A 27,574-nucleotide genomic window follows, 5' to 3' on the forward strand; every position below is an offset into this window, starting at 1 on the left:
GGTTATGACGCATGCAGACCAGCCCTGGGGACAATCTGGGCCACGACCCTTGGACCCTTGTCCCTCGGGTGGCTGGCTTTGCAGTAGCTCTCAGACTCCTGGGGCTGTCCTTAGCTTCCAGAGATCATCTCTGGCCCTTCTCTCCCTTTCTGGCTGCATTTTTTTTTTCCCTTCTGTAATTCCTTGCACATTTTAATCCCAAAGGGGCCATTACAGCGGAAATAGTGGAAACCACAGGGGGTAATAGGAATGCACGTCGACCTCCCCGGCACCTCCCTGGGGCTTGGCTGCCTCTCTGAAGGTCTCCTGGGACATCCTCTGGACCCTGGGTGTCCATGTGGGTGATGTCAGCTGGAGGTCTGCTTGCAGTCACCTGGGAACGGCTGGGAAAGCTCACCACCCCACCCCCAAGAGCTGCCGTTAGAACTGTACGATATGTATGTACTGTGTGACTTCGGGGTGATTGCTGTAAGAGCAAGAAAGAGAAAGACCGGGTATGAATGCTTTCAGAATGATGTGCTGTGAACAGTGTAATTCATTCAGTAGAGGTGATTATTTCTAAAGATGTGAAAATGCCACCAGGTTTGCTGGGACCGTGTCCTGTCGCCCTACAGACACATGGAGGTGTCAGCTTAGGAAGAGATGCCCGGGAGACACCTGGCGTCTGCATTTCCTCATTGTGGTTGTGGGTCCCACACCTGTTGGTGTAAAAGGAGCAGAGCCTGGGGAGGGACGAGCAGCAGGCTGCCTCAGGCTGCAGTGCCCTCTAGCGGCCACGTGAGGAACTGGGTGTCCGAATTGTCACCAGTCTGACCTCATTCGGGTGTAAGGATATCTTGGCACACACAAGTGGCTGTGGCATAATGAACCTTCATGTTTCCTTTGCTAAGTCCGTGCCTTTTGGATCTCAGTTTTGTTGGAGGTTGGGCAGGTGAGGCAGGTGTTTCTGTGATTCCCAGCGAACCTGTGTTTTTTAGTTGCTGTGGGAGACACATGGCTTGTCCACATTGTGGTTTTTGCTCGCCACCCAGGCAGCCTGTCTCTGTTTTGTCGCCCGTCGTCTGCCTTTGCTGCCCAGCGGTCTGCCGAGTGTTTGGGTGTCATCAGAATGTAAACGATACCACTCCCTTTCCACTCCATTTTGGAAGTAGAATTCTGTCCCGCAGTTCTCCCCAGAACCCAAAGCTCTTGTCCTGTTGAGAAAAATGAGTCTTAGGGGCCAGTGCCGTGACTCGGGGGATTAAAGCTACCGGCCGCATCAGTTAGCAGCTCATAGGGGCTCGATTCTCATCCAGTCCACCTCCCCGTTGGTGCGTCTGGGTGCTTGGCCCCCTGCCACATGTGTGGGGGACGTGAATGGAGCCCCGGGCTCTGGCTTCTGTCCTGGCCCAGCCTCCACTGTCGTGGCAGTTTTGAGGAGTGAAGCAGCAGACAGAGGATCTCTGTCTCTCCCTCTCTGGCCACAGCACTGCACACCCACGCTGCCTAAAGGCCACCCAGAGGCTGTATTTCCAACAGTGTCAGCTACGTTTCCTCTTTAAAATGCATCTTGCCCCAACAAAGGAAAACGTTTTCCCCCCATTGCTTTAAGACGTTCAACTGCTAAGATTCCAGTGGTGTAAGAGATAGTCCGACTAAGCTGGGCTGTGTTCCGCGTGGCCCTGCTCCCTGCTCCAAGCCAGGCAGAGCCCACGAGTGAGTGAACAACCACACACCCTCGTCTGAATCTCAGCGCCTTCAAGGCAGATGGCCGGCTGGGTTGGCCGCAGGCTTCCCCTCCGTGCCCCACACAGGCACGGGGCAGGTGCAGCCTGCCACACCCTGCCGTGAGCTCCCCGTTTTCACCATCTATCCGAAGGACCTTGGGCCCCGGGGCAATAGCGACATCCGTTCCTTTGTGACAGCCACACCGAGTCGCGGTTGGTGTCGAGTCTTTGGGGTGGGGCTGCAGGCTGGGATGAGGGGGAACAGCCCCGACCCCCGTCCCGGCACTGCCCAAGTAACCTGTCTCTGTCTTGTCGCCCTTGTTTTCCAGCACCCTCCAGGACAAATAGCGAGGAAATACAGCTCCTGTTCCACTATTTTCCTAGATGATAGCACAGTCAGTCAACCGAACCTCAAGTATACAATTAAATGGTGGGTATGCGGACACCTTGGCTTCCCTGCGCACCTCTGCCGCTCCTTTACCTGGGTCTGGCACGGTGGGGGCTGGGGAACGATCGGGCTGGGGGCAGGAAGCACGGAGCATGCAGGGCACCTTTCTGAACAAGTGCTGCTGGTATTTACGATGTGGGGGAACTCGAAATCACCTTTACAGAGTGCTTCTGGCTTAGAAGGGTACAACACTGGAAATAATTTTTAAGCATTGCCTAGGCGACGGGTGTCTGTCATCCACACCTGCTTTTCACCCTTTTCCCCCAGGGAAGCCATGCCTGGCTTAGTGAGTAACTACATGAGTACTTGCATATAAGGGAGGTTCTTGTGCTGCCAGGCCAAGACCCAAGGCTCCAGCCGAGAGCATCTTGGGCGGAGGAACACGCGGGTGCCCGCAGGCCTGAGCTCTGACCCCTGGCACGCTCCACTAAGGGGCTGGCTGGCTGGGTGGCCAGGGGGCTTCTCTGGGACATGGTAGGACACACGGAGGGCTCCTTGTTGTAAGAGCTGGGGAACATGCTTCCCTGCCGTATCCTAGTGGGGCTGCGATAGCCGTCACACTGGCCAGTGGTCGCAGAGCTGCCGGGTCCACGGCTCCCCCATGATTTATTTCTGTCTTAAAAGACGTGACTCCTTTAACAGCCCTGCACTTAGCGTGTGAAGTCATGCTCAGGTTTCTGTGTAAGAATTATTCCATGACAAGTACCCGTCACACGGAAGTGAGGATGGCACCCCAGCCTCCAGTCTGGAGCCCCCAGAAAGTGTGCAGTCCCCTTGCTGTGATGTCCAGGTTCCTGCCTCCTCCATGTCCCTGCAGTTCCAGGTGGCAGTGCAGCCTGCTGTGCAGGGTGTGTGTGTGTGTGTGTCTGTGTGTGTGCGAGAGCTTGGCCCGGGCTGGACTTGGCTGCGGCACCTCTGGAAAGGTGTTTTCTGGAAGGTGATATCAAGCCTGGAGGAGCAACCTGGAGAGCCGGGATTTGAACCCTGTCAGCGTCTGCTTGAGCCCGGGGCTGCTGGCTGCCCCTGTCTCCAGCACTGTCTTCCCTGCTCTCCCTGAGGAAGCAGGGGCCGTGTGAGTCCGCCGCAGCAAATGAGCCGACTGCAAAGACCGGATGTCCCTGTGGATACCATGGCTGCCGCACACTGCCAGGGGACTTGGGGTGGGGGCCTGCGGAAGGGAGAGGAGTGTAGAGAGCGGGCAGTAAGATGCTACACCCCAATGGCAGCCCAGTGCAGGGCACCCTGCTCCTGTCAGCAGCAAACTCCCACTGTCCACTCCCTACCCTCGCCTGCCCTAGTTCCAGACCCTCAAGCCTCCTGGCTATTAGAAGCCATGAGGTTGCAGCTGCCGAGGTCCTGTGTCACTGGGAGTGTCTCTGCTGGGATCGAGTCCTGCCACTGTAAGGGAATGCTCCCGGTCCTCAGGAGGCCATGTCTGAGCCAAGCTTTGGTGGCCCAAAGGTGACACAGTTGGTGGGCTGGAGGGGTGAGCTCGTGGCTCACGATGAAAGAGAAGGTCAAGGCAGTTGGCAGCCTTAGCCATGCCTGTCTCCCCACGGGTGGGGTTTCTTACCTGGACACCACCGGGACTTGCCTGAAGCTTGACGGCAGTGGCTGAGGGTTTCACGTTTGCTCCCAGCCCCCTCACCCTCTGTGAGTTGAGGGGGCACTGAGCCAAGAGCAGTGAAAGGTGCTACTGGCCAGCTGTTGTCCTCTACCTGACTGCCATGGGGTGGCCCCCCTGCACTGTAGCATCTGTAGGTTTTAGGGTCATGGGGTGCATTCCTAATTCAGCTGAAAGTGAGAAGCAAGGCGGTTGCCATGTAAGCAACCCAGGACGCCCTGGCTGTTTTGCGCCTTCCCAGCTCCCAGCTGTGAACACTCCCTCTTCCCTCTGGTGGATTCGTCCACTGCTTGGCTCCAACCCATCCCTTGGGGAAAAAAAATGCTGCCAGCCTCCCGAGGCCCTGTCAGCACCAGCCAGCCGGGGCCCTGGAGGGAGGCCTAGCTCTATGCTCACTCAGCTCACGGGTCCCCTTCCTGCGCTCGGGATGGCAGGCAGCCAGGTTGGCCAGGCAGGGGCAGCTTGCTCAGCTGAGTGATCCCACTTGCCTTGGCATGGCTACTGGCAGCTGCCATTATGTTGGGTGTTGCTTTGGGCCAAGGAGATGGGGAACGGCTGGTCCGGAGGATGCTCACGGATCAGGAGGAGCCAGACCTGTGGGTAGAGAAGGACAGTCTCCGTCTCTGACACTTTCTTCTGAGCTGATGTTTCATGTGACTCACAGCCGGTGTGTAACAAGGAGCCGTCTGTTCCCCGCGCTGTGGAGGAAGGATGGATTAACTGAACAAAGGAGTCAGGCCTCGAACACCACTGCTGTGGCCTTGGGCCCAGGGAGGTCCAGCCTGGATCCAGTGCTCTCACTGGAACTAGCAGGTCAGGGATGAAAACTTAACCATCGCAGTCTCAGAGGAAGGTGGCCGAGCAAAAGAGCTCGGGAAGCCTCCACCCAAATCAGCCAGCCTTGCACCTGCTGTCAGAAGTGGCGTCTCCGATTGTCAAGCAGGATCACACACGTCTGCTATTCCGTAGAAAAAGAAAAACTTAACCTGATCGCCTTCTCTGTTTTCAACCGCAAAGTCCTTTGACACCGGTTGGCTTGCTCCTCAGCCTGGACGCTCTGGGAGTCGGGGGAAAGATGGAACGAAGAGGTCTGGAAGGCCAGGAGTACGGTGGGGGGTGGCTGCCTGCTGCCTGCTGCCTGCTGCGCCCCAGGCAGACCGCAAGCCCACGGGCTGCCCAGCTGGAGCCTCCCGGGGGGGAGGAGGAGGCGGCTGGGGACAGACTCGTCTGTGTCCACCTTGCATTCCCACGTGTTGGTTGCTTGCTCTGGGTGAACCACAGCATGGTCTGGCGGAGCCCGTGAGCTACACTCCGAGATGCTCAGGACATGTTGCACACAGAAGAATGGAGCCAGGAACCAGAGGAAAGGAGGGACGCCTGGGAAGTCGGTGTGAACCACTCAGCCCACCTGATAGGTGAGCTTGGAAGTTTGGTGTGAGCGGCTGGTACTGTGGCACAGCGGGTTCAGCCACCAGCTGCAACACTAGCAGCCCTCTTCAAGACGCAGCTGCTCCACTTCTGATCAGCTCCCTGCTGACGTGCCTGGGAAAGCAGCGGAGGATGGCCCACATGCTTGGGCCCCTGCACCCATGTGGGAGACCTGGGTGAAGCCCTTGGCTCCCGAAAGAGCCCCATCCATTGCAGCCATTTAAGGAACAAACCAGCAGATGGAGAATCTTTCTCTCTGTGACTCTTTCCAATGAATAAAAATTGATCTTAAAAACCTCGGTTTGAATCAAAGTACCCTCTTTAACCCGTCCAGCTGGAGAACATTTTTGCAGACACATCCCAGGTGGGTGCGGGTGGCTCTGAGCGGGTGCGAGGTGGGAAGATCTGTGCAAGGCCCACGCTGTGCTGCTCTTTGTAGAGCTGCAAGGCCGTGTGTGTTGGGCACCTCGCAGCTTGCCGGGGGCTCGAGTAATTTGAGGCGAAAGAATAAAGGTAACATAATCTCTGCAAGCATTTGTGAAGATGTTCACTGCGTGTTTATAAGTGCTGAGTGTTCGGTAGCAACCTAGAAGCCCGAGGTTAAGTTAACCACACCAACAGCCATGTTAAGTGTTACAGTTAGCCATTTAGAGTCATGGTTTTTGAAGAATGTCTTAATGATCAGAAAACTGCTAGCGTGATGCTAAAGGGATGTCCGCCTGCTCATGTACACAGTTTATAGACCAGTGATTCTCCATGCCAGACGTCCTTTGGGAAAAGGGGTTATTTTTCTTCATGTTTCTTGCGTTTCTCAAAAGGCCTACTGAAATAATCATAAAGTATATTATAGTTAGGGAGAAAAACTTTTTAAAGAAAGTTCAGGTGAATAGAATATAAATCATCAAATTCAGATCATTCGGAATGGAAAATAAAAATACAGGTTGTGCTACAAATAAAAGTCAACGAGCCATTTTCAGCAAGTGAATGGCTGAGTCTTGTGCATTGTGAGACAGTGCTGAAGCAGAGGACCGGCCAAGCGCCGTGGGTTAGTGACGGGGAAACTGCTAGTTAGCTAAGCTGGTGGGTGACGAATTGACGGTTCCCGAAGCGATTTGATTGTCAGCATTTGCAGCAGAGCGGTCACCAGGGCAGGGCTCTGAGGGTTCCCGAGATGCAGGTTTCTGTCATTGGAAGGGGTTGTGTTCTTGCTCATTGCAATGAAGATGGCGTCACGAGCTGGGCGGTTGAGCCTTTCACTGGAGCGCGAATGTCTGTGTCTGGAAACATTGAAATTCTGCTTCTTGTTTTACAGTGTAGCTCTTGCAATATATTACCACATCAAGAACAGGTATGTGGAGATTTCATTCGCTTCTTCTGTCGTGCTTCTCCCGGTTTTATTTTTTCCTTGTTGTTGTTGTACTCGGCGCAGCGTTCCGAGTTCTGTACTCTTGACTCCTGACGCAGTGGAGTTTCTAAAGGTAGCAAAAGGTGTGAATCCGAAGCAGCCGGGTGTGTGTGGCAGGGGAAGGCAGCGGGGTGGAGCCCGGCCGGCCGCCCCTCTTCCCTGGGTGCTCTGCATGCTTGCCTTCCACCCCGTCTCGTACATGATGGCCGCTGAAGCACCTGCCAGGTACAGCTGCAGCTTACGGCGTGCACATCACTTGGAGCCAGCTAAACTTTGGTGTCCCTTTCAGCTGTTGAAAGGAAGCGTCCTGGAAGTCATAATTCAGCTAACTGAATTCCGTTCCTGCAGGGAGTAGCGGCCTTCGATGTTTATTTCTATATAAAACGTGAAATCGCATCCATTTGTCCCTCCCCCCCCAACTTTTTTTTACTGCGACATTGAGACTTGGGCTCCAAGCATGGGGACTTCATCAGAGTACCTGCAGTCTCTTTCACACCTTGAGGTTGTCCTTCCTAAATGGTTTTATTTTTCCTAACAGTGAGAAAACTTAAAAAGACATTTGCAAAGCCCAGCTTCTCCCATCTTGGCCACACACCTAATGGACAACAGATTTTTTGCAGAGAGGAAATGAGGGTTGGTGATTCCCTTTGGTGTGTGCTCTCCAGAGCATCTTTCTCATTCCTAAGAACAGCCACCTGGGCACAGCCAGGGGTGTTTAGGTATGTTGTGTGATAAACACCAGCAAGCAATGTGACCCAGAGTGGGACAGACTGAAGCTGCCTCCCGGTGAGTGTGGATGACCGGAAGGAGGTCAGCCACCTGGCGGACCCAGAAGGGGCAGCCCCTTTGTGCTCAGAAGCTGCCGGGGCTCACCCTTGGTCCTCTGCATCCCAGCTGTTCTGTGTGCAGCAAGCACAGCCGAACGGCCGCAGCTTTGCAGCTGGCTCCTGCCCTGCAGATGTCGGAGAGGAAAACTGAACTGTCTCATTAGGCTTTCCGTGTTTTAATTCGTAAAGTGAGCGTTGAGCCATTGTCCGGGATGGCCATGTCCTGGGACAGCTTGTGTGGTCTCTCGCATCCTAGGCCCCACTGGCAAGGCACTTACTGAATGTCCCTGGGCACCCGGACGATGGCTTCCCAGTCTGATTGTTTCAGACAAGTTTTCAGACAAAACTTGACAGGTCGGCATGGTGATGGGCGGGTACTTGTCCTAAACACTGGGCCGTCAGGGAGAGCCCCTCCCTGGTCCTGGCTCTTTGCACCTGCCTTTCTTCAAGCCTTTTCACTCAGCCCTGTTTGCATTTGCAATGCTGAGCTGTCAAGAGGGGCAGGTTGTAATTCGCACCGCCGACCAGAAGGTGGCGATGATGTTGCCAAGGGGCGCTTCAGCCTTTGCTCAGCCATTAGGATGCAATGCTGTGAGAATTTTCTGAGGCATCTCCTGAGATCCCGTCTGATGGCAAGCTCTGGACGAGGGTCTGGTCTTGTGTCTTAACTAAATGTGGTCCAGGCCATCATTTCCATTGGCTATTCAAACAGAATGGCTAAAGACTGCACCCAGCGGGACTGATGCTGTGACATAGCAAGCTAAACTTCAAGATGTGGCACTGGCATTCTGTATGGATGCTGGTTAGAGTCCCAGCTTCTCCACTTCCCATCCAGCTCCCTGCTAATGTCCTGGGAAAGCAGTGGAAGATGGCCTGGGTTCTTGGTCCCCTGCGCTCACATGGGGGACCTGAGTGAAGCTCTTGGCTCCTGGTCTTGGACTGGCTGTTGTGACCATTTGGGGCATGAATCGGGAGATACAAGATCACCCTCTGTGTCTCTCCTCTCTCTCTCTGTGACTCTGCCTTTCCAATAAAAATAGCTTTAAAAATATTTTCGGGAATAAAATAAGCTGTTGTGAGTGTATGGTAGCATTTCCATAGGCCGCTCTGCTCCTTGAGATTCAGCAGATGGGAAGAGAGCCTGTGTCTTGTCTCACAGAGAACGCCCCGAATTCCTGCAGAAGTAACCCCATTTTCCTGTTGTCTTCCTCCCCAGGGACTCAGATGGAAGGATGCTCTTAGATATTTTTGATGAAAACCTTCACCCTCTCTCGGTAATCTCCCCCTCCGTCCCTCGGGCTTAGTGGGCCGGGTGGGGGGTTTCCCCTTTTGCCTCTGTCGGGTGAGCAGTCACCTCAACCCCCCCCCAACTCCCTTCATTCCCCTCCCGACTCCCGCAGAAATCCGAAGTACCGCCCGACTACGACAGGCACAGCCCAGAGCAGAAGCAGATCTACCGGTTTGTGCGGACCCTGTTCAGTGCGGCCCAGCTGACGGCCGAGTGCGCCATCGTCACCCTGGTGAGTGGCTCGTGGTGCCAGCCGGGGACTGTCCACCGCGGGACACGTGCGATGCGGGTACAGGCTTTGCAGTGGGGGAGGGTGTGTGTCAGTGTCCCAGCTGGAGAGGTTTTTAAACCACACCAGAGAAGTTGAGAAAGACTGAAACCACCACCCCGGGGTGAGGCGGTGATTTCCTGCTGTCACTACCGCCCCACCGAGATCTCAGGGCAGCGGTGAGCTGTGGGGGACACGCCCCATGAGGGCTGACACCCAGGCGAGGCCGTGTGATGGCCATGTGCACGCTGCCTGGGCACCAGCCTAGCAGCAAGCATGGCCTACTGGCCTCTCCCTCGTTGCTTGGCACAAACGTGTCTGGAATGTATTTGCGAAAGACACGGGGGCAGTGCTTCTCGTTAGACTCGGGAAGGAAAAACACCCCTTTGTGCCCCTGTGCAGCGGAACCTGCTGCTGGAAATGGACCCAAGCATAGCCCACCCCGTGGCCCGTGTCGGCCATCAGCTTTACAGGTGCACAGGCGTCCCCAAGCCCATGGCGTGCCGAGCGTCATGAGGCCGTGGACCCCACCTTCCCCTAGCCCCGTGGCTCGTGTGTGTGCCACACATCTGTCCTGTCGACTCTGTCTCCACTCACAGCTCTGGGGGCAAGAGGAACTTGAGGCAGGTGAGCACGCAGCGTACGGTGCGAGGACAGTAGGGCCTGGGTCAGTGACTGGGAGATTCGGTATCGAAGCATCTTCCGCCCTGTCGTTTCCAGTGGTGCGTTGGTGGGGTGGGCAGTGAAGTCGAGCATCTTGTCACACGTGCGTCAGCCACTCATGTATTTTCTCAGCACAAATGTCCGCTCATATTCCTGAGTGTATTTTAAAGCAGAGTCCTTGGACTTTTTATGATGGAGTCGCAAGGATTTTGTGTGTATTCTGGGAACAAGCCCTTTGACAGGGACACCGTGTCAGAAGTCCCGTTCATCGCTTTGGTGGTCTTTGTTTTCATGAAGCCGGGTTTATTACTGTTTTTTCTCCGGCACGTGTGCCTGTGGTGTCTCATCTGATAAGCCAGTACAGAACCCACGCTCTGACGACTTAGCTCTGTGTTTCACTCAGGTTTCTGTGGTTTTGACTCTTGGATTTTCTGAGCTTGGAAGCCCACGTTCTTTCTTCTGCATCTGGATGTCCTGTCGCCACAGGACCACTTGTCACACTGTCTCAGCATCCTTGTCAGGCTTCCTAGGGCTCTCAGGTACCCAGCTTCCCAGGAGCCCTGGTGCTGTCTCCCAATGGGTGTGTGCCTCTACGTTGTTGCCCCTTTATCTAAAGACCCCAATGAGAATGGATCAGGGCCCACCCCAATGATTGCAGTGTAACTTGACCGCCTCTGTAGAGACTTTCCAAATGAGGGCACATTTGGGGCACAGGAGGTATAGGAACTCAACATAGGAATTGGAAGGGGGAACAGAGTCCAGCCAGTAATATTGGAGTTTGACAGAATCCATGAAATCGTGTGTGTGTTATGAAGATCCCTCCAAAAATCTTAACCACAGAAGACGTGACTGTAGGGGGCTGGTGTGGTGCCCGTGGCATGGTAGACTCACCACCTGTGGTGCTGGCATCCTGTGTGGGCACTGGTGTGTGTCCCGGCTGCCCCACTGCCCGTCTAGCTCTTGGCTGATGTGCTGGGAAAGCAGGGAAGGCTGGCCTAAATTCTCGGGCACCCTGCAGCTGCATGGGAGGCCTCGATGGCAGCTCTGGCAGTGAAATGGTGGATGGAAGATTTCTCTGTTTCTCCCTTCCTCTCTGGTGTAACTCTGCCTTTCAAATAACAATAAAATCTAAAATCTTAAAAAAAAAAAAAAAGGATCTGCTTGTTGCTGTTTCAGCTCGTGGAAGTGTGAGTGTGCGTTGGACACCTCCCCATCCCCGCATGCTTTGAGGCAGGTGCGGTCAAGCGAAGGCTCCTCGCAGCTCCACAAAGCCTCCTCCACCTGCGTTTCCCAGAGACACTGCTTGGGGACCGTCATTCCCATGAACTTGAATCTGAAAATCGAGTAATCGAGTAGGAGAGATCCTATTAACGAAGGTCTGGACACGTTCAGGAAAGATTTTTTTTTAAGTTGGCAGACAAGTGTGAGTTTCCTAAAGAAATTGCATGTGACCCTTTAACGCAGCTCAGCTTTGTCAGTCCCACCAGATCACACGCTGCTGAGTAGCCGTGTCTTGGCTAGGGCGCGTGTCCTCTCACACCTCAGGGAGCCCAGGCAGTGTCCCGCGTGGCGCAGTGTCCCGCGTGGCACAGTGTCCCACGTGGCACAGTGTCCCGCGTGGCAGGTACTTGCTGGATTTTCCCAAACGTAAGATAGGATCTGCTGTATCTTGTTGGCATCTGTCAGCGAAGGTGCTGCAGCTCAGGAATATGTAAAGCCACCTTGTTACACTGAGCCGGGGCCACCAGGAGAGGCTAGCTCTTCCTGGGGGTCTCCCTCCATTCCTGCCTACAGGGATGTCCCATAAGCAGGCACCAGCAAGCACCACCCTTCCTGGTATCGTGCGTGGTGTCCGACGCACAGGAAGTGACACGAGGGCTTTGTCACCTAGGAACTCAAGATTTCACCAAGGGAGAGGCAGGTCAGACGGTAAAGCCTGTCTTCCCTGATGGACGCAGGTAGGAGGGTCCCCCGACTCATGAAATCCACGAAGACCTTACCAGTCACGGTTCCCTGTCTCACCACTTACCCAGCAAACAACCTCCTAGCACAGCTCTGGCATTTTGCTTCTAGAATTTTGAAATATAGTAGTCCTAGGGGCAGGCATTTGATGCAGTGGCTTCCAGTGCTGCCCGCGATGCCTGCGTGCCAATGGCTGGTTTGTGTCCTGGCTCCTCCACTCGCAGTTCAGCTTCTGCCGGCATGCAGGTGCTGCTGGCTCAAGCGCTTGGGCCTCCTGTCACCCACGTGGGAGCCCCAGATGCAGTTCCAGACTCCTGGCTTTGGCCTGGCCCTGCCCTGCCTGTTGCAGGTGTCAGGAGACTTGAACTAAAAGATAATTCCATTGTTGTGTTGTCCCCACACACACTGACAGTAGCAGTGAGACTCTAGGATGACCCTTTCATAAATGAAGCGCCAAGGACAGACCGGGAAGCGCCTAGGCAAAGGAGCCGTCACCCACTTGGGTTCCAGCCCGCTGTCCTCCAGCCTGCAGCTGGGGACAGCAGAGCAGGTGGTTCCTGCTTCCCATCCTTGCACTGTCAGGGTTCTTGGGTTCGTTTGTTCACTGCTGCAGCCAAAATAAGCCTCAAGAAAGCTTCTGGTAGCTTGGTGGTAGGGTGGGTGGCAGGGAAACACTGGGCTCTCTTGGTTGGTTTAGGGTCGGAGGAATTCTGGAGGAGTCTGCCAAGCCCCCTGGCCTTACCCTGCTCCCCAGGAATCGGGCATCCCTTAATGCTATTCCCCTCCTTTACTTCTGCCTCTGCTTTCTCCTCTCCTGGTGTCCTCCCTCTGTGGTTCTTCCCCAGCCCACTCCATCGTTCCTCTTTCTCCGCTTTCCACTCCTGCAGCCCCTCCTGCCCCAGCTCCTCCCCGTTCCCCACTCCCGGTCACCGCCTGCAGCCACTGCGGTGAAGGCATCGCTTCATTCCCTTCCTTCTCCTGTGTCCTGAGTGCAGCCTGCACAGCCCCGTGGCGCCAGACACATAGTTCCACCTTGTGCGTCCTCCAGTCTCGCAGGAAGCAGGTCCCATCAGGTCCTGTCCCTCTGCAGGACCTTATATGTGCACCACGCTTCCCCATGCCCCCTTGGAGCCCCAGACCTGCACATTCAGAGAGAGCGGCCAGTGGCAACTTGTGACCATGTGGACTTGGCCTCTTCCTTCTTGGCTCAGTGGACAGTGTCCCGCCAGCAGCAAGCACGAGGGGGCTCTTCCACAGCAGCTGTCCTCTGTGGCTGTTGGCCTCGGCGCCTACTCGTACGTGAGACACCCCTGTCAGGCTCTTGCATTGTGTCCCCAGGTCAGGCCCAGGTCTCTGAGCTGCTGCTACCACCCCCCTGCCCCCGCTGGAGCCTCGCCAGCCCATCTGATGTGCTGCTCTTGCTGTGTGTCCAGTGATGGGCACACTGGGGACGCCAGCTGGGTAGACACTGGGGCAGCGAATCAGGCTTGCCTGTGCTGCTCTCGTTCCTCTGCGACTGTCTCTTGGTCACGTGACCGAATTGATGGACAGCTGACTGCTTTCCATGTTAACGTTGGCTTGTCCCAAGTGGCATGCCCTCTTTCGCAGCTGGTGGTGTTTAAGACTGTACCAGCATGCAGACGATACTGGGCAGATTGCATGTGTTTTAGAAAGCAAATAGCAGGTTATACCACTGCTGGCAACACCCATATTCCTCTGGGAGCACAGGCTGTTCTGCTTCCCTTCCAGCCTCCTGCCAGTGCCCCTGGCAGCAGGAGATGGCTCAGGGGTGTGGGCTCCTGCCCTCATGTGGGGCACCCAGCTGGCGTTCCAGGCTCTCTTTCTTTGACCTGTCTAGTCCTGGCTGTTGTGGGCATTTTGGGGAGTGAACCAGCCATTGGAAACTCCTTCCTCCCCCTGTCTCCTTCTCTGTGTCCCTTTCAGTACATAAAGAGAAATACTGAACAAAGAGAACAAGTTGTTAAACAGCGAAGCATGATGTGTGTGTCCAAGTTCCCTTTCTGGTGCAGGAGCTTTGCTCTGCGAATAGATTTGACAGAAGCTACACAGATGATAATGTCATGGTTTGGGAAGTGAAGACATTTGCATAATCAGATTTTTACCCCGGGAGAGGAAAGAGAGGAACTTCATGGTCGTCTTCTTTTTTTTTTTTTTTGTAAAGTCCAAGTTCAAGCTGAATCCTTGCTTTTGTTTTCTAACTTCAGATGAAATGAGGTTGCTTTAGCTGTTCCTTACTAGGTTTGTCAAAATCCCCATAAGATGTCTTGTCACCTTTAGGGTGATTTTTCTTTTTAAAGATTGATTTAATTTTTATTTGGAGGGCAGATTTTACAGAGAGAAGGTCTTCCATCCACTGGTTCAGTCCCCAAATGGCTACAATGGCCAAAGCTAAGCTGATCTGAAGCCAGGAGCCTCTCCCAGGTCTCCCACGCCGGTACGTGGCCCCAAGGCTTGGGCCGTTCACTGATGTTTTACCAGGCCACGTAAGTGGAACAGCTGGGACATGAACTGGCACCGTATGGGATGTGCATAGAGGTGGAGGATTAGCCAGTTGAGTCATTGCACTGGGCCCATGGTGACTTGCTTTGTAAGAAACCAGAAGCTAGCAAGCACTCAGAAAGATGTGAAGCTTCTGATGGGGTAGCCATGCAGAGAGTTCAAAGGTCAGCTTGTGCGTGTGGCCCAGAAGATCCCCAAAGCACGGAGCTTTGAGCAGATCTGTGGACACCTGTTTGCATGGCTGCATCGTTCCCCACAGCCTGTAGCCACACACACAGCCCACGTGTCCGTGACACACGAGTACACACACACACACAGCATGTGTAAGTAAAATGTACGCAAGGTGACTCGGGTCAGCCTTAAGCAGGGTGGGGATTCTGATGTGGGCTGCCATGGGATGGAGTCAGCCAGGCAAGTGGAAGTGAGTGAGTCCACCACGGGGCACCCAGAAGAGTCACCGGAAGAAAGGCCGGAATGTAGCTGCCGGTGCAAGGCATGAAGGGAGTGAATTCCGTGCTGTGGATGTGTTACCACAGAGACTTCCAAAGTTGGCCTGTCAACAGCTACAGTGTGCAGCGCAAGTCGGTGACTGCCAGGCAGTCAGAGGTTTTCCTAGCCAGGAAGAGGGTGCAGTCTTGTCCTTTTGGGCAACAGAGATGACCCTGCAGCATGTGATACTTAGCAAAATACGCCACCTGCCCTCTGTCCCACGTGGAACACCAGGCGGCTGATGTTGGTCCGGAATGATGCCGGTCCCTTGGTAGGGTCAGAGAGGGCAGCGGGCAGTAGGTGACCGCAGCCCGTGGGTGACCGCTGCCAGTGGGTGACCGCAGCCAATAGGTGACCGCAGCCAGTGGGTGATCGCAGCCAGTGGGTGACCGCAGCCCATGGGTGACCGCAGCCCGTGGGTGACCGCAGCCCGTGGGTGACCGCAGCCAATAGGTGACCGCAGCCAGTGGGTGACCGCAGCCAGTGGGGACGTTTTTTCATAGCCACACAAAAAGATAGACGATGTTGAAGGCGATAGATACACCAAAGCCTCCTACCTGTGCAGTGACATCATGCTTGCCTTATCCAAGCATCACATTGTACCACACATATTTGTGTAACTGATAGAAGCCAGTTGAAATGCATCAATCAAGCTATCTACAAATCCACAAAAATAAGGCTCGCTCTCATCTTGTTGCTTAGTTTATGTATGGGGACACTCGCTGAACGCGCCTTTCCTGGTGGCTCCTGGGATTTGTTCCTGCCCCGGAGGCATGCAAGGTGCAGCTTGCTCCATACCGTCCCGGCACAGGCAGCACACAGCCTGTGTCTCCTCAAACTCAACTGAGCTCTCGGCTTCCAAAAGGCAACGAGGTCAGGTCAAAATGGAGTTAAGTTCAGGACTTGCTGAAGTGTACCTGGGTGTGGAATGAGACCACGGGAGAGGTGCTGAGCTGTGGCATTGCCGTGTCCCCCCAACCCTGTTCCCATGACCCCAGGTGTACCTCGAGCGGTTGCTGACGTACGCGGAGATTGACATCTGCCCGGCCAACTGGAAGCGGATAGTTCTCGGGGCGATCCTGCTCGCCTCCAAGGTGTGGGATGACCAGGCCGTGTGGAACGTGGACTACTGCCAGATCTTGAAGGACATCACTGTGGAAGACATGTGAGTGTGGGCCTGACACACACACACACACACACACACACACACACACACACAGCCCTTCCCTCTACGGTATAGACAGAGGGCATCCAGGAGAACATGGATGGGTTCCTGCCCCCTGATTGTCCATGAGGATATTTGGACTGAAATAGCTCTTTTTTAATTTATTTTTTTTTAATGTGCCACTGTCTCCTTTAATGTAGGCAGATAGGTGAGGGTGTAAGAATCGCCTACAGTCTGGAATCGGATACCCACGTTCTATTTTATTGTGATTTTTTTTTTTATGATTTATCTTGTATTTGAAAGGCAGAAAAGGAGGAAGAGACGGGGATTTTGCATCTACTGGTTCAGTCCCCAAATCCCTATACCTGCCAGGGGTGGGGCAGGCTGAAGCCAGGAGCCTGGAGCTCTCCGTCATTTGCTGCCTTTTCAGGTACAATAGCAGGGAGCTGCATTATAGGTGGAGCAGCTGGGACTCGAATCGGTGCCCATAAGGGATGCTGGCACCATAGGCAGAGGCTTAACATACTGTGCCACTACAGTGGCCCCTTGTTGATGTTTTAAATTAGAAAGCTGAAAAGAATGATGGCTTTGAGTACTTCTGGCCCCAAAGGACCTGTGTGTGTGTGTGTGTGTGTGTGTGTGTGTGTGTGTGTGTGTGAGAATTATTTTTCACTACTATTCTCACTTCCTTAAGGGAGTAGTACTTATGAAAATTCCCATTCAGCATCAGGCCTGGCGGCACTGTGGCCTAGCGGCTAAAGTCCTCGCCTTGAACGCTCCTGGATCCCATATGGGCGCCGGTTCTAATCCCGGCAGCCCCACTTCCCATCCAGCTCCCTGCTTGTGGCCTGGGAAAGCAGTCGAGGATGGCCCAAAGCTTTGGGACCCTGCACCCGTGTGGGAGACCTGGAAGAAGTTCCTGGTTCCTGGCTTCGGACCGGCACAGCACCGGCCGTTGCGCTCACTTGGGGAGTGAATCATCGGACAGAAGATCTTCCTCTCTGTCTCTCCTCCTCTCTGTATATCTGACTTTCCAATAAATAAATAAATCTTAAAAAAAAAAAAAAAGAAATTCCCATTCAGCAGTCGGAAATGTCCCAAGGACTTAGTGAGATGACCAGGTCACTTGACTAGTCATCGACAGCCAAGATTTATTTATTTAGTGTTTCTCCTCTCAGCAATTGAAATAAAATTGCTTCACTTGCCCAATTTGGCAAAAAAGCAAAAAAAAAAAAGGCCCGGCACAGTAGCCTAGAGCTAAAGTCCTTGTTCTGATCCCGGCGGTCCCACTTCCCATCCAGCTCCCTACTTGTGGTCTGGGAAAGCAGTCGAGGACGGCCCAAAGCCTTGGGGCCCTGCACCCACGTGGAAGACCTGGAGGAAGTTCCTGGTTCCTGATTCCTGGCTTCGTGTCAGCTTAGCTTTGGCTGTTGCGGCCACTTGGAGAGTGAACCATCGGACGGAAGATCTTCCTCTCTATCTCTTCTCCTCTCTCTATATCTGACTTTCCAATAAAAATAAATAAATCTTAAAAAAAAAAAAGCAGAAAACAAAAAAACAGCAATTATTATTTTTTTAAAGCTAGGTCCTTAGCCATGTAAAGTGGCTAGAATGTGGCACAAAGTCATTCAGCTGAAATTAAGCTCAATGTCTGAGTGATAAAATATTTCCCCTTTGAAGAGTCAGTGCTTTAAACACTTAAACACTATTAAGTCAGGTTTTTTTTTTTTTTAGTAACTGTTTAGTGAACGGTTTTTTCCGAGTATATTTTGTACAGCTCTGTAAATGTGTGATTCCTTAGAGCCACATTAGCTTTCTGATGCTGCGTGCCACCCTGTGAAACAGCCCCACAGGGATGCCCGCTGCCGGGCTTAACGAGAAACAGCCTTTGTCTTCTCAGTTTTCACCTGCGTTCCCAAGCTCCTGACACCCCCAAAACCTCCTCCAGGAGCATTCGTTTGTTCAAGGGCGCTAAAACCCCTGGCTGAGAAAGTTGAGAAATTGCCGCCTTTGTCCAGGAATGGGCCGCTGCTCCTGGGGCGGGGGCCGTGGGGTGTGTTTCACAGGGTGTCCTCTCTCCAGTGAAAGGCATTGAACCCTGTTAGGGGCTGAAAAGCCGGTGCATGTGGGTGGAACTGTGTGCGAACCACACAGCAAGTTAGACATGCGGGCTCGCAGACCCCAGGGGCATCATCGAGGCCCTGGTGAGGTCCTGGGGGGGATCTGTGTTTCCTGGCTTCCAGCTGCCTGCTTGGCTGCCAGCAGGTAGCCAGAGTCACCGGTGACTTGGCAGGAGCCCTTGGTCCTGAGGCACGGGGCAGCTGGAAGTGGCTGCTAAGGCTGAAGAAGGCCAGACTGCACCTTGCAGCAGGGGCTGGAACAGGAATGTGTCGCCACGTGGGTGCCACGTGGGTGGCAGAGGCCAGGGTCCGCATCCAGCAGGCCCTCCCACAGCTGGCTTCCACAAGCTGTCACCCTGGAGAGGTGAGCGGATGTGAAGTGTAACTAACACAGGAAGTAGGTGCGAGGCCAGAAGGAGGCAGTACTAACACTCCCTGCTGGCCTCCCCTTGAGTTCTGTGGGTCTCTGGCAGCCTTAGTAGCATCACCCCACACCCCCTGGAGCTTGCTGGCAGTGCAGGTTCTCAGGGCCCCCCCCCCCAGAATCAGAGCCTGATGGGGGGCTGGGCAGGGGGTGGGGTGGAATGTAGCAATCACTCCTAGCAAGTCATGCAGGTGACCTGTGCCTGCCCATACTTTCAGGCTCAGGCAGTCCCCAGGACCTGGTGGCCCCTGGGGTCCAGCTCCCCTGGAGGCTCTCCTGGACTGAGCTGGGCAGCTCTGACCACGTCTGCCTCATCCCCGCCTGACCTCCAGCCAGGCCATGCATTCTGTCCCTTTTCCCTACGCATCTCCCCCATCCCCCATGGGTGCTGTGGACCCCTGGGGCAGCTTACCTGGGTGCAGCGGCTGAGCCCATGCTGTCTGCGTCTCGGCTTGTGCAGGAATGAGCTGGAGCGACAGTTCCTGGAACTGCTGCAGTTCAACATCAACGTGCCCTCCAGCGTCTACGCCAAGTATTATTTTGATCTCCGGTCCCTGGCAGAGGCCAACAACCTGAGTTTCCCCTTGGAGCCACTGAGCCGAGACAGAGCCCACAAGCTGGAGGTGAGCGTGCCCATGGCGGCCGTGGAGTGCTGTGTGTGAGTCCCCCGGTGGCTCCCCGTGGTGTGCAGTGTGCGCCCTGGCTGGTGGGGCCGAGTTCACTTCGCGATCATTCGGACAGCTCCATCCTTCTAAGATGTTGGTGTTGACGTATGTGCGTCCTGTTTTGAAATCAAAGGTTTTTAAACCCTTATTCTCATAGATGGGCTTTTAAAATTTTTGTTATTATTATTTTTAATTATAAGCCCCCAAGAACATATTTCCCAGCACGCCTCGCTCCTTTGGCGGGCAGTAAGTACCAGTTGACTTATTGGGAGTCTGGCAAGATTGTTCCCACAAACTGCTGGTTTTCTGAACCCCTCTGCCACAGCCACATAGGGCGGGGCCAGCTCCTGCACTGGGGTCTGCATCAGGACCTCCCATGGGGGACCCCCCTATTTCACCGGGCGGCTGCTTTGTGGAGCTGCCTTCATGGCTAAGCTTTTTGCTTATGGAAGCAACGTGGGGCAGTGGGAGGAGTTGCTGAGGCCCCTCCTCCAGGCAATACCTCCATCCCACCCCACCAGGTGTTGGAAGCATGGGGTCATGGCCCACGCAGTCACGCCCCCATGGGGAGAGCCCCGGGTCTCGTGCTGTGCACCGTGTGTCCGTCCTAGGGGTACAAGGTCAGATGGAGGCAGCGTGGTGTCTGGCAGGATTAACAGCTGGGGGCCAGAGTCTGGAATTAGGGAGTTATAATGGATAGTAAAAAAATGTAAGTGTAAGTAATATGGCAGTTACAAGCAGATTTATCAAAACCAAAAGAAAAGCGGGGAGAAAAAAGGACATAGCACTGGAATCAGAATAAAAAGATAGTGCAAATTTTAAACCATTTTTCTGTAATGTTTTACCAGCTGTTGAAAGAAAAACAGCCTTCATTTTTCTTTTAAAAATTTTCCTTGCAAGGCAGAGTTAGTGAGGAAGAGGTATTCCATGCACTGATTAGCTCATCAGATTGTGCAGTGGCCAGGACTGGGCTAGGCCAGAGCCAGGAACTGCATCCCAGTCTCCCATGTGGGGCAGAGGGGCCTGAGCACCTGGGCCTGCAAACACTGCCTCAGCAGGTGCCCCAGCAGGGGCACGATGGTCAGAGGAGCAGTGGGGATGTGAACCAGCGACCAGTGGGTTACAGGTGAAGCCACTGCTCTCTCCTTGGGCCCACCTGAGGGCCTCTGTGCACAGCCGGCTCCAGGACAGGAGCATGTCCTGGGCAGGCCGCCCCTTGCCTTCTCCTAGGACCCACGCGCTCCCACTGTGTGCAGGAGCTCCCCTTGGCAGTCCTGACCACTGGTGATTTCCACACCAGCATCCTGGTGAGTCCCTGTGGTTATCGCAGTGAGACGCAGGGCAGAACCAGATGGTGGACCCGGCCCACATCGCCAGTTCTGTACCCGTTCACCCACCAGTGGAGGCTGCCTGGCCAGGGAGTAGATGCTGGCAGAGTTCGCCTCGTGGTGAATCAGTGCCCAAGCAGACCCCTATGACAAGGGCACTTCCCAAACAATCTAGAAAGGTGCTAGAGCAGTGCAATCTCACTGTGGGTTCAGAGGGTTGCGGTTTTGTGAGCTGAGAAACTACAGAATCCCAAGAGAGAGCGCTGTTCCCCTTTAGAATTTTGTTCTCAACTTAGGGGTGTGCGTGTGGCGGGGGGTGGGGAACAAACCAACAGGTCACCCTGTGTATGGAGCCGGCGGGTACCCTCGCTCATCCTTCACGTGCGCCTCGGCGCCTCCGAGCTGTCCTTCATCGTGGGCCTGCTCCCCGGAACTGTCAGAGCAGAAGGGGGTCCTGGAACGTGGGCTTGGGGGAACAGTGGCGCGCGGCTGTACCCCGCGGGGCAAGGTGGCCACGGCCACGCTGAGCCGCCCCTCTCGCCCACAGGCCATCTCTCGCCTCTGCGAGGACAAGTACAAGGACCTGAGGAGAAGCGCGCGGAAGCGGTCCGCCAGTGCCGACAACCTGACGCTGCCCAGGTGGTCCCCGGCCATCATCCCCTAACCGCCCAGGCCCACCGCAGGCCCGCGGCCCTCCAGCCCGTCTGAGAAAGAGACAAACTTGGGGTGGTTTTGGATTTCAGGTTTTTTTTTGTTTTCTTTTTATTCCCCTCTTTACTTCCCCTGCCCCATTTTCCCTTTCTTTTATTATTATTATTATTATTTTTAAAACTCAGCTCCGTCCCGCCGCCTCCCACCGCCCTCGGGGAGGCGGGATCGGTGGAGTGACCATCCAGGGTCACGCCTTCCCCCATCGCTGCCATCTCAGTGGCCGTCCTGGGCAGCATCTCCCTTCGCGGAGCGCACACACTGCTCTGCTCTCTGCTCTGCTCTGCAGGGATGAAGCCACGGAGAGCAGGGAAGCGCTGCCGGCCGGGGTAGTGTTGAGGAGGAAGATGGAAAAAGGCAGCAAGTAGATCAGCAGGTTGGATGCACATTAGGGCACGCGTGCTGCCTAGAGCACGCGTGGGGATCCATGTGTCCGTGGAACCCCTTGGGTCTTTTCCCACTGCTGCTGCTGTGTGGGCGTTGTTTTGGGGGGACTGGCACCGGGGGTTGCTTTTGTTTTTTTTTTTTTTTTTTTGCTCCGGTCTCACGGAGCAGAGAAATAAGCGTTTGTACCCACCATGGCACAGAGCTCCAAATAAACCGTGCTGGTTGTTTTCTCTCTGCACTGTTCTGCAAGCTGACTCCTGAGCTTTCTTCCCCCCCCCCCCGCAGGGGCACATGCTTGTTTGGTCTCTGTCACCCCCCCACCCCACCACCACCTTGGCACCTTGGTTGTCCGTAGGGTTCTCTCTCTCTCAGTGGCAACGTGAACACAACTGCCCCATCCCAAGAAAATTCTAAATCATATGGGTGCTTGTGCCTTCCAGTCCTTGGATTTTTTTTTTTTTTCTCTCGCCCACCTTCCCTCTGACCTGAAGTTGCAGTTTGGAAAAGCTCTTCGGGCGTGTGCACACTGGCCACAAGTGGCCGGTGTTCCTTCTCCACTCCCACCCTCACCCTCACCCATCCTCTTCCACGTCCATTGTCTGAAGCAATATTCTTCCCAATTTTTGTATGTTCACTTTAAATCAAAGTCAGTCTATTTGTATAAAGTTCTTTTAAAAAAATTTTTTAAATTTCAAAAAAAAATAAAAAAGGCCAGGTGGGTATTCCAGTGGGGAAGATGGCTGAGGCGGGGGGGGGGACATGTGATAAATATTTCCTGAGGTATTTTTCAGGGAGTGGTTGAATAAATAGAAAGAAAACTCCACTTGGCATTTCCATGTGGGCACTTAGAGAAGTTACAGCAAACCCCAGACTTGGGAAAACTCTCACCTCGTGGGTGACAACCGGACTGTCTCCTTGTCTCACCGACCCCAGACGGGAAGCTTCCGTCCAGTTTTGCTGAGCTCCACACGAAGCTCTGTGAGTCCCCCTCAAATCGCACTCCTGGCCCCTAAACGTGCCCACTCCCAGCGGCCGCCAATGTGGAGAACGGAAGGGACCCAGGAGGCCAGAGGCAGCTCCCCGCTACATGCCCCTTCCCACCGTGCTGCTCAGGCCCCTGCGGAGTCGGTGCCTGGCGTGAACGGACCGCCCCATCAGGTTCTCCCGCCCCACTCTGAGACGGGAACAAGCAGGGCACGGGAGCGTGCATGTGGCATTGATGCCAAGCTCAGCGTGGGCGCCGGGACCAGCTCCTCAAGTCGGAGGTGAACTTTCCAACCTTCCCCAGAGATGGACATCCTCATTGTCCATCCGCCCCATTTAGAGTGCTTACAGAGGGACATAATTTCGTAGCCGAATCTGAATACCTCTTACGTAAATTAGTTCCTCTCACGCAAAGTATCTTGTTTTACCATTCCCATCCAGGAAAAGAGGACCTGCTGCCTTTCAAGCAGAAATCTTATTTTTTAATCCCTTCTGTTTGAATGGGAGATTTGCAATTGAAATCCTGTAAATATCTATGCATCTGCTATTATTTTGTGGAGTTTACGAAAGCTACTTCCGAGCATTGTACAGTGTATTTATTGTATGTACATACAGTCTGACAACCTAGGCGTTTCAAGTGGATTCCGCAGACACCTGGCTCGGTCTCGCTCAGACCTATTGCATATTGTTTTAGCTTTGTACGCTGTTCTCTACCTCTGTATAGGAAAAATTTTCATACTTGTTCATTAGGGTGGATCTGTATTAACTGATTTTTTTTTTCTTTTTTCGCACTAAGGATCTTTAAGGCTCCGCTGTAAGTGTAGGTTTTAGTTTCACGTCTGATTGAACCACTCAACACACAGGTAGATAGTTTAGGTTCCTTTTTTTTTTTTTTCTTTTTAATTCCAAACATAGTGGTGAAGGATTCGCACTCTGTTTCTCTTTGTTCTGAGTTTGCCAAACCAACAACAAAAAGAGAAGGCCGGCCCGGGGCAGCGGGCACTGCACCTGTAACTGCAGCTGGCAAGGGGCCACCGCGCCCTACGCTGGCAGCGGGTTTGCTGCGTGGGAGGACGCGGTTGCAGTGGACTTGCTCCGAGGACCACGACAGCCACACGACTTGCTGACTGCAATGTTGACTTCGGCAACAGATCAAGTCCCTGGAACGACAATGAAAGTGTATCCCAATGAGTTTTATGCTGTTGTTTTGTTTTGTTTTTTTAAACTGGGCTAAGGAAAGGGAAATGAGGGCGGGATGCCAGATGGAGGGGAGCAAGCTGAGGCCTGCCACGGGGCACGTTCTCGTGCCTTCTTTGCCCTGCGGAGGCCACGGCGGGAAGCCTCCTGGGCCGTCGTCTGCTCTGGCTGCCCTGCCATTTCTTCCTCTGGGGCTTTGGGGAGCAAGGAGGCTGTGTTCCGGTGTGGGGAGGACCTTGATCCTCAGCCAGGTAGCGGAGTAAAATTAGGGGACTGAGCGGTTTTGACTGTTTCTGCGGCTTTGGTAAGCTCTCACCTGGGGCCAAATTTTACAGCTTTTGACTTTTTAATGAGACACAATTCTTTGGTTCATTGTAGGTGTTTCTTAAGTGTTGAATAAAAACACAGAGCGAACAGTGCCTGCCTTCCTGTTGCGTGTTGTTTGTTTTGATATCGAGATATTTGACCAGGTGAACCCGTAGCTCTTCAGTGGTTCACACTATACAGATCTTCAAAACAAAACAAAACAAAACAAAACAAAAACCTGTCCTTATTTGTTGAAAAGGCAAAGTTAGAAATACCTTCCACTAATCCACTAATTCACTCCCCAAAAGGCTACAGTAGCTGGGGCTGGGTCAAGCAGACACCAAAACCCAGGAACTCTGTTTGGGTCTCCCACACGAGTAACAGGGATGGAAGGCCTGAGCCGTCCTTTGCTACCTGTCCAGGCTCATAAGCAGGGGGCTGGGGGGCTGGATCGGACGTAGAGGTGGGGTCCTGGCCCTGAAGTACAGGCCTCCATAGAAACCTCCAGGCAGGAGATAGGAGGCTGCATGCTAGAGACCTGGGTTCACTTTGGCATCAAGTGCTACATTTTATCACCTGGACTGCCCTGGAATTGACCTCTCAGCACAGGCTGGGTGCATCCTGCAGGTGAGAAACCAGCCAGGCAAGAAGAGGGGAGACAAAGATCCCCCTGGCACTCGGTGGGTGGAGTCCTACAGGCAACTTTCCAGACAGTAACAAGTGTTGGCTGAATTAGGAACCCAGCCAGAGCGCTTGAAAAAAGGGAAAAGAGAGTTTATTTCTTTAAAGGCATAGTGAGTCAGAGATGGGCGTCTTCCATCTGCTGGTTCGCTCCTTGAATGGCTGGGATTGCCAACACAGCCGGGAGCAGCTTCATCTAGGTCTCACATGGGTGCAGGGGGCCCGAGCACGTGGCCCACGTTCCACTGCTTTCCCAGACATCGGCCGGGAGCTGGAGCAGAAGTGCCTGAACAATTGGGACTGGGGCTGTGAGCAGTCCCAGCCAAGGGATGGGCTAGGCTGGAGGTGGGTCAGTTCCACTGCTGTCACCGTCTCCCCTGCTTCCTGCCCCCAAAACAAAGCAACAGCTGCCGTGCTGGCTAAGCTTTTCACCCGGAGCCTTGGCGAATGATACCCCTAACAGTACGAAATGGCGCTGGCTACCATGCTGTCATATTTCTATGGCTGCCAAGTATAGAAGCCCAGGCAGCTGGTATAACTGGGACCCACTCACCACCCCTCAGGCCAATCCAGGCGTTGCTATTTCAGGCCTGCTGCTCAGCTCCGAAGGAGTGGTCCCTTCCCAGCAGTTCAGCTGCAGAATCTTCCAGAACTGGGGAATGGGAGGGGCTTTCACACAGGGATGTTGCCCGTCCCCTCCTCTGTGGCTGTGGTTCTTCTGTGCTGGCAGCTTCTTGTTTTTTGACCCCCGGATGCTTTTTCCAGCTCATAGTTCTGGCCATCCTGTGCTTCTCCCAGATGTTTCAGCATATACAGACCTTCCGCCCTTTTGCTGAAAGTCAGCCTTTGCTGGCCCTCCTCGGCCACTGCTTCTGAAGTAGCGACCATCTCCGTCTCCCCATCACCCACTATGAGCCTCATTTTAGAAAAATCACAGCCAGGGTGGGGGGTGATGTTGTGATGGTGCTGTGACATTATAGATAAAGCTACCGCCTGCTGCACCGGCATCCCATATGGGCTCTGGTTTGTGTCCTGGCTGCTCCACTTCTGATCCAGTGCCCTGTTAATGTGCCTGGGAGAGCGGTGAAAAATGACCCAAAGTTCTTGGCTCCCTGCCACCCATGAGGAAGGTCCAGATTGAGTTCCAAATCTCTTGTTTTAGTCTGGTTCGGGACTGGCCATTGTGGCTGTATGGGAAGTGAACCAGCAGGTGGAAGGTGTGTATGTGTGTCTCTAACTCTGACTTTGAAATAATTTTAAAACAAATTTAAAAAGTGTGGCAAACAGACTGTTGGTCTTATTTAAAATTTATTTTATTTTTATTTGAAAGGCGGATTTTACAGAAAAGGAGAAATAAGGAAGGTTTTCCTATCTGCTGGTTCACTGCTCAAGTGGGCACAACGGTCAGAGCTGAGCTGATCCAAAGCCAGGAGCCAGGAGCTTCCTCCAGGTCTCCTTTGTTGGGTGTAGGGACTCAAGCCCTTGGATCATCCTCCATTGCTTTTGCGGATGCATTAACGGGACTGGATTGAAAGCAGAGTAGCCAGAACTCGAACCAGCTTCCATAAGTGATGCTGGTGCTTTGGGTGGCTATTTTACTCACTATGCCATAAGGCTGGCCCCATGAGGCGTTTTTGAACAGAAACACACATAAAGCAAGGGGATGTTTGATGCATGAGAATGCTGGGACTGGAGGGCTCCTAGGAGCTCGATGCTGTATTTGCTAAGCAGCCCTGAAGTTCATGAATTCGGCATTTGAGGCCATTTTCCTTTGCCATGGTTATCATTCGTGGAGAGCCTCTTCTGGGCCAACTCGGGCTGGGACCTCTGTGTCTCTCTCACTTGGTGTCTTTCCTGGCCTGGATTCATTTCTCTGTGCCCCCAGATCCTCTGTCAGCTCCACCAATGGAAATCTCCCAGACCCATCTCCAATAACAGTTGTGATGGCTAATTTTAGCCTGATAGAACTAAGGAATGCCTAGAGACCCTTAGAGGCGGTTCACTCTGGGTGTGTCTGTGAGATGAGTGCTGGTTGGGGAAGGCCCCCCTGGATGTGGGCACCCCATCAGCTGGCCAGAGATTCCTGAGAGACCAAACACAGAAGGTGGGACACGCTGCACTGCTACCTTGCACAGCTGTCACAGCCATGGCCCCTTCCTGGTACTCAGGTTCGACACCCCCAGATGAGAGGAATCTGTAGCTCTAAGGCCTGGACTTGGCTCTTGACTCTGCCCCTCCATTCCATGACCAGGGTACCTGCCTACAATTGGCTTCACCTGAGCCAGTACCTGTCCTGCTTCTCTCTGCAGGTGCCTGGTTGATGCAAAAGCATAGCCAATAACCACACATGTCCCCAAGACTCCCTTCTCCACCTTACCTTTGGTACCCATGGAGATTGAGGTTTCCAGGGAATGTCAGAGAAAGAGAAGTGGAGACAAAGATGGCAGTGGGGGCTGGGTGGACTTGGAGAGAGAGCAGCACAGAACACAGATACCAGCAGCTTCTCCTCCTGGCACTCCATCCTCCATCCCAAGACTCCTTTGAGGAAGCAGGCAGAGAAGGCAGGAACAGATGAGAGAGGATGAACCAAGATGGGGGAGGAAGGGCAGCCTCTCTGGAAAATAGAAGCACCTCACAGGTCCCGCCCTGGTGTCAGGGTCCCAGCCTCAGGGTGAGGCTGGTCCTCCCTGGATGCCCAGGTGGACTTGGATGGAGCCGTGGCTACTGTCAGCAGGACCCAAGCCATTGCACACAGAATCCCTAGCTCTGGAGAAAAGCCAGCCTCCCGTGTGAGTTGAGCACCTGTCTGCTGTGTGCCTGCCGCTCTCGTCCTTGTTGCCAGTGCTGCATGGGACAGTCATCCTGCAAAAGAGACACCGAGCAGCCAGTGGGTTTGCACCTGCCTCTGTGTTAGTGTCAGTCCCTACTGGGAACCTACAGTGCTGACATCTCATGGGCTGAGGTGCGCAGCTCTGCAGAGG

At 53.9% G+C, this 27,574-nt stretch overlaps 1 protein-coding gene across 2 annotated transcripts in view; it reads left to right on the forward strand.

Annotated features, from left to right (window-relative positions):
- Positions 1 to 24,025, forward strand: part of CCNY (cyclin Y) — a 104,792-nt gene extending 80,767 nt beyond the window's left edge. For both annotated transcript variants that reach the window (XM_040992611.1, XM_040992610.1), the window contains 7 exons: positions 2,036 to 2,136; positions 6,519 to 6,554; positions 8,655 to 8,712; positions 8,839 to 8,958; positions 15,627 to 15,793; positions 18,798 to 18,960; positions 20,878 to 24,025. In XM_040992611.1, the coding sequence (XP_040848545.1) occupies positions 2,036 to 2,136; positions 6,519 to 6,554; positions 8,655 to 8,712; positions 8,839 to 8,958; positions 15,627 to 15,793; positions 18,798 to 18,960; positions 20,878 to 20,994 (762 nt within the window). In that variant the 3' untranslated portion in view covers positions 20,995 to 24,025. The remainder of the gene's footprint in view (positions 1 to 2,035; positions 2,137 to 6,518; positions 6,555 to 8,654; positions 8,713 to 8,838; positions 8,959 to 15,626; positions 15,794 to 18,797; positions 18,961 to 20,877) is intronic.
- The last annotated feature ends 3,549 nt before the right edge of the window (positions 24,026 to 27,574 follow it).

The sequence above is a fragment of the Ochotona curzoniae genome, unplaced genomic scaffold (assembly GCF_017591425.1).
Source record: "Ochotona curzoniae isolate NIBS_2020 unplaced genomic scaffold, NIBS_Ocur_1.0 contig_78, whole genome shotgun sequence".
NCBI classification, from domain to species: domain Eukaryota; kingdom Metazoa; phylum Chordata; class Mammalia; order Lagomorpha; family Ochotonidae; genus Ochotona; species Ochotona curzoniae.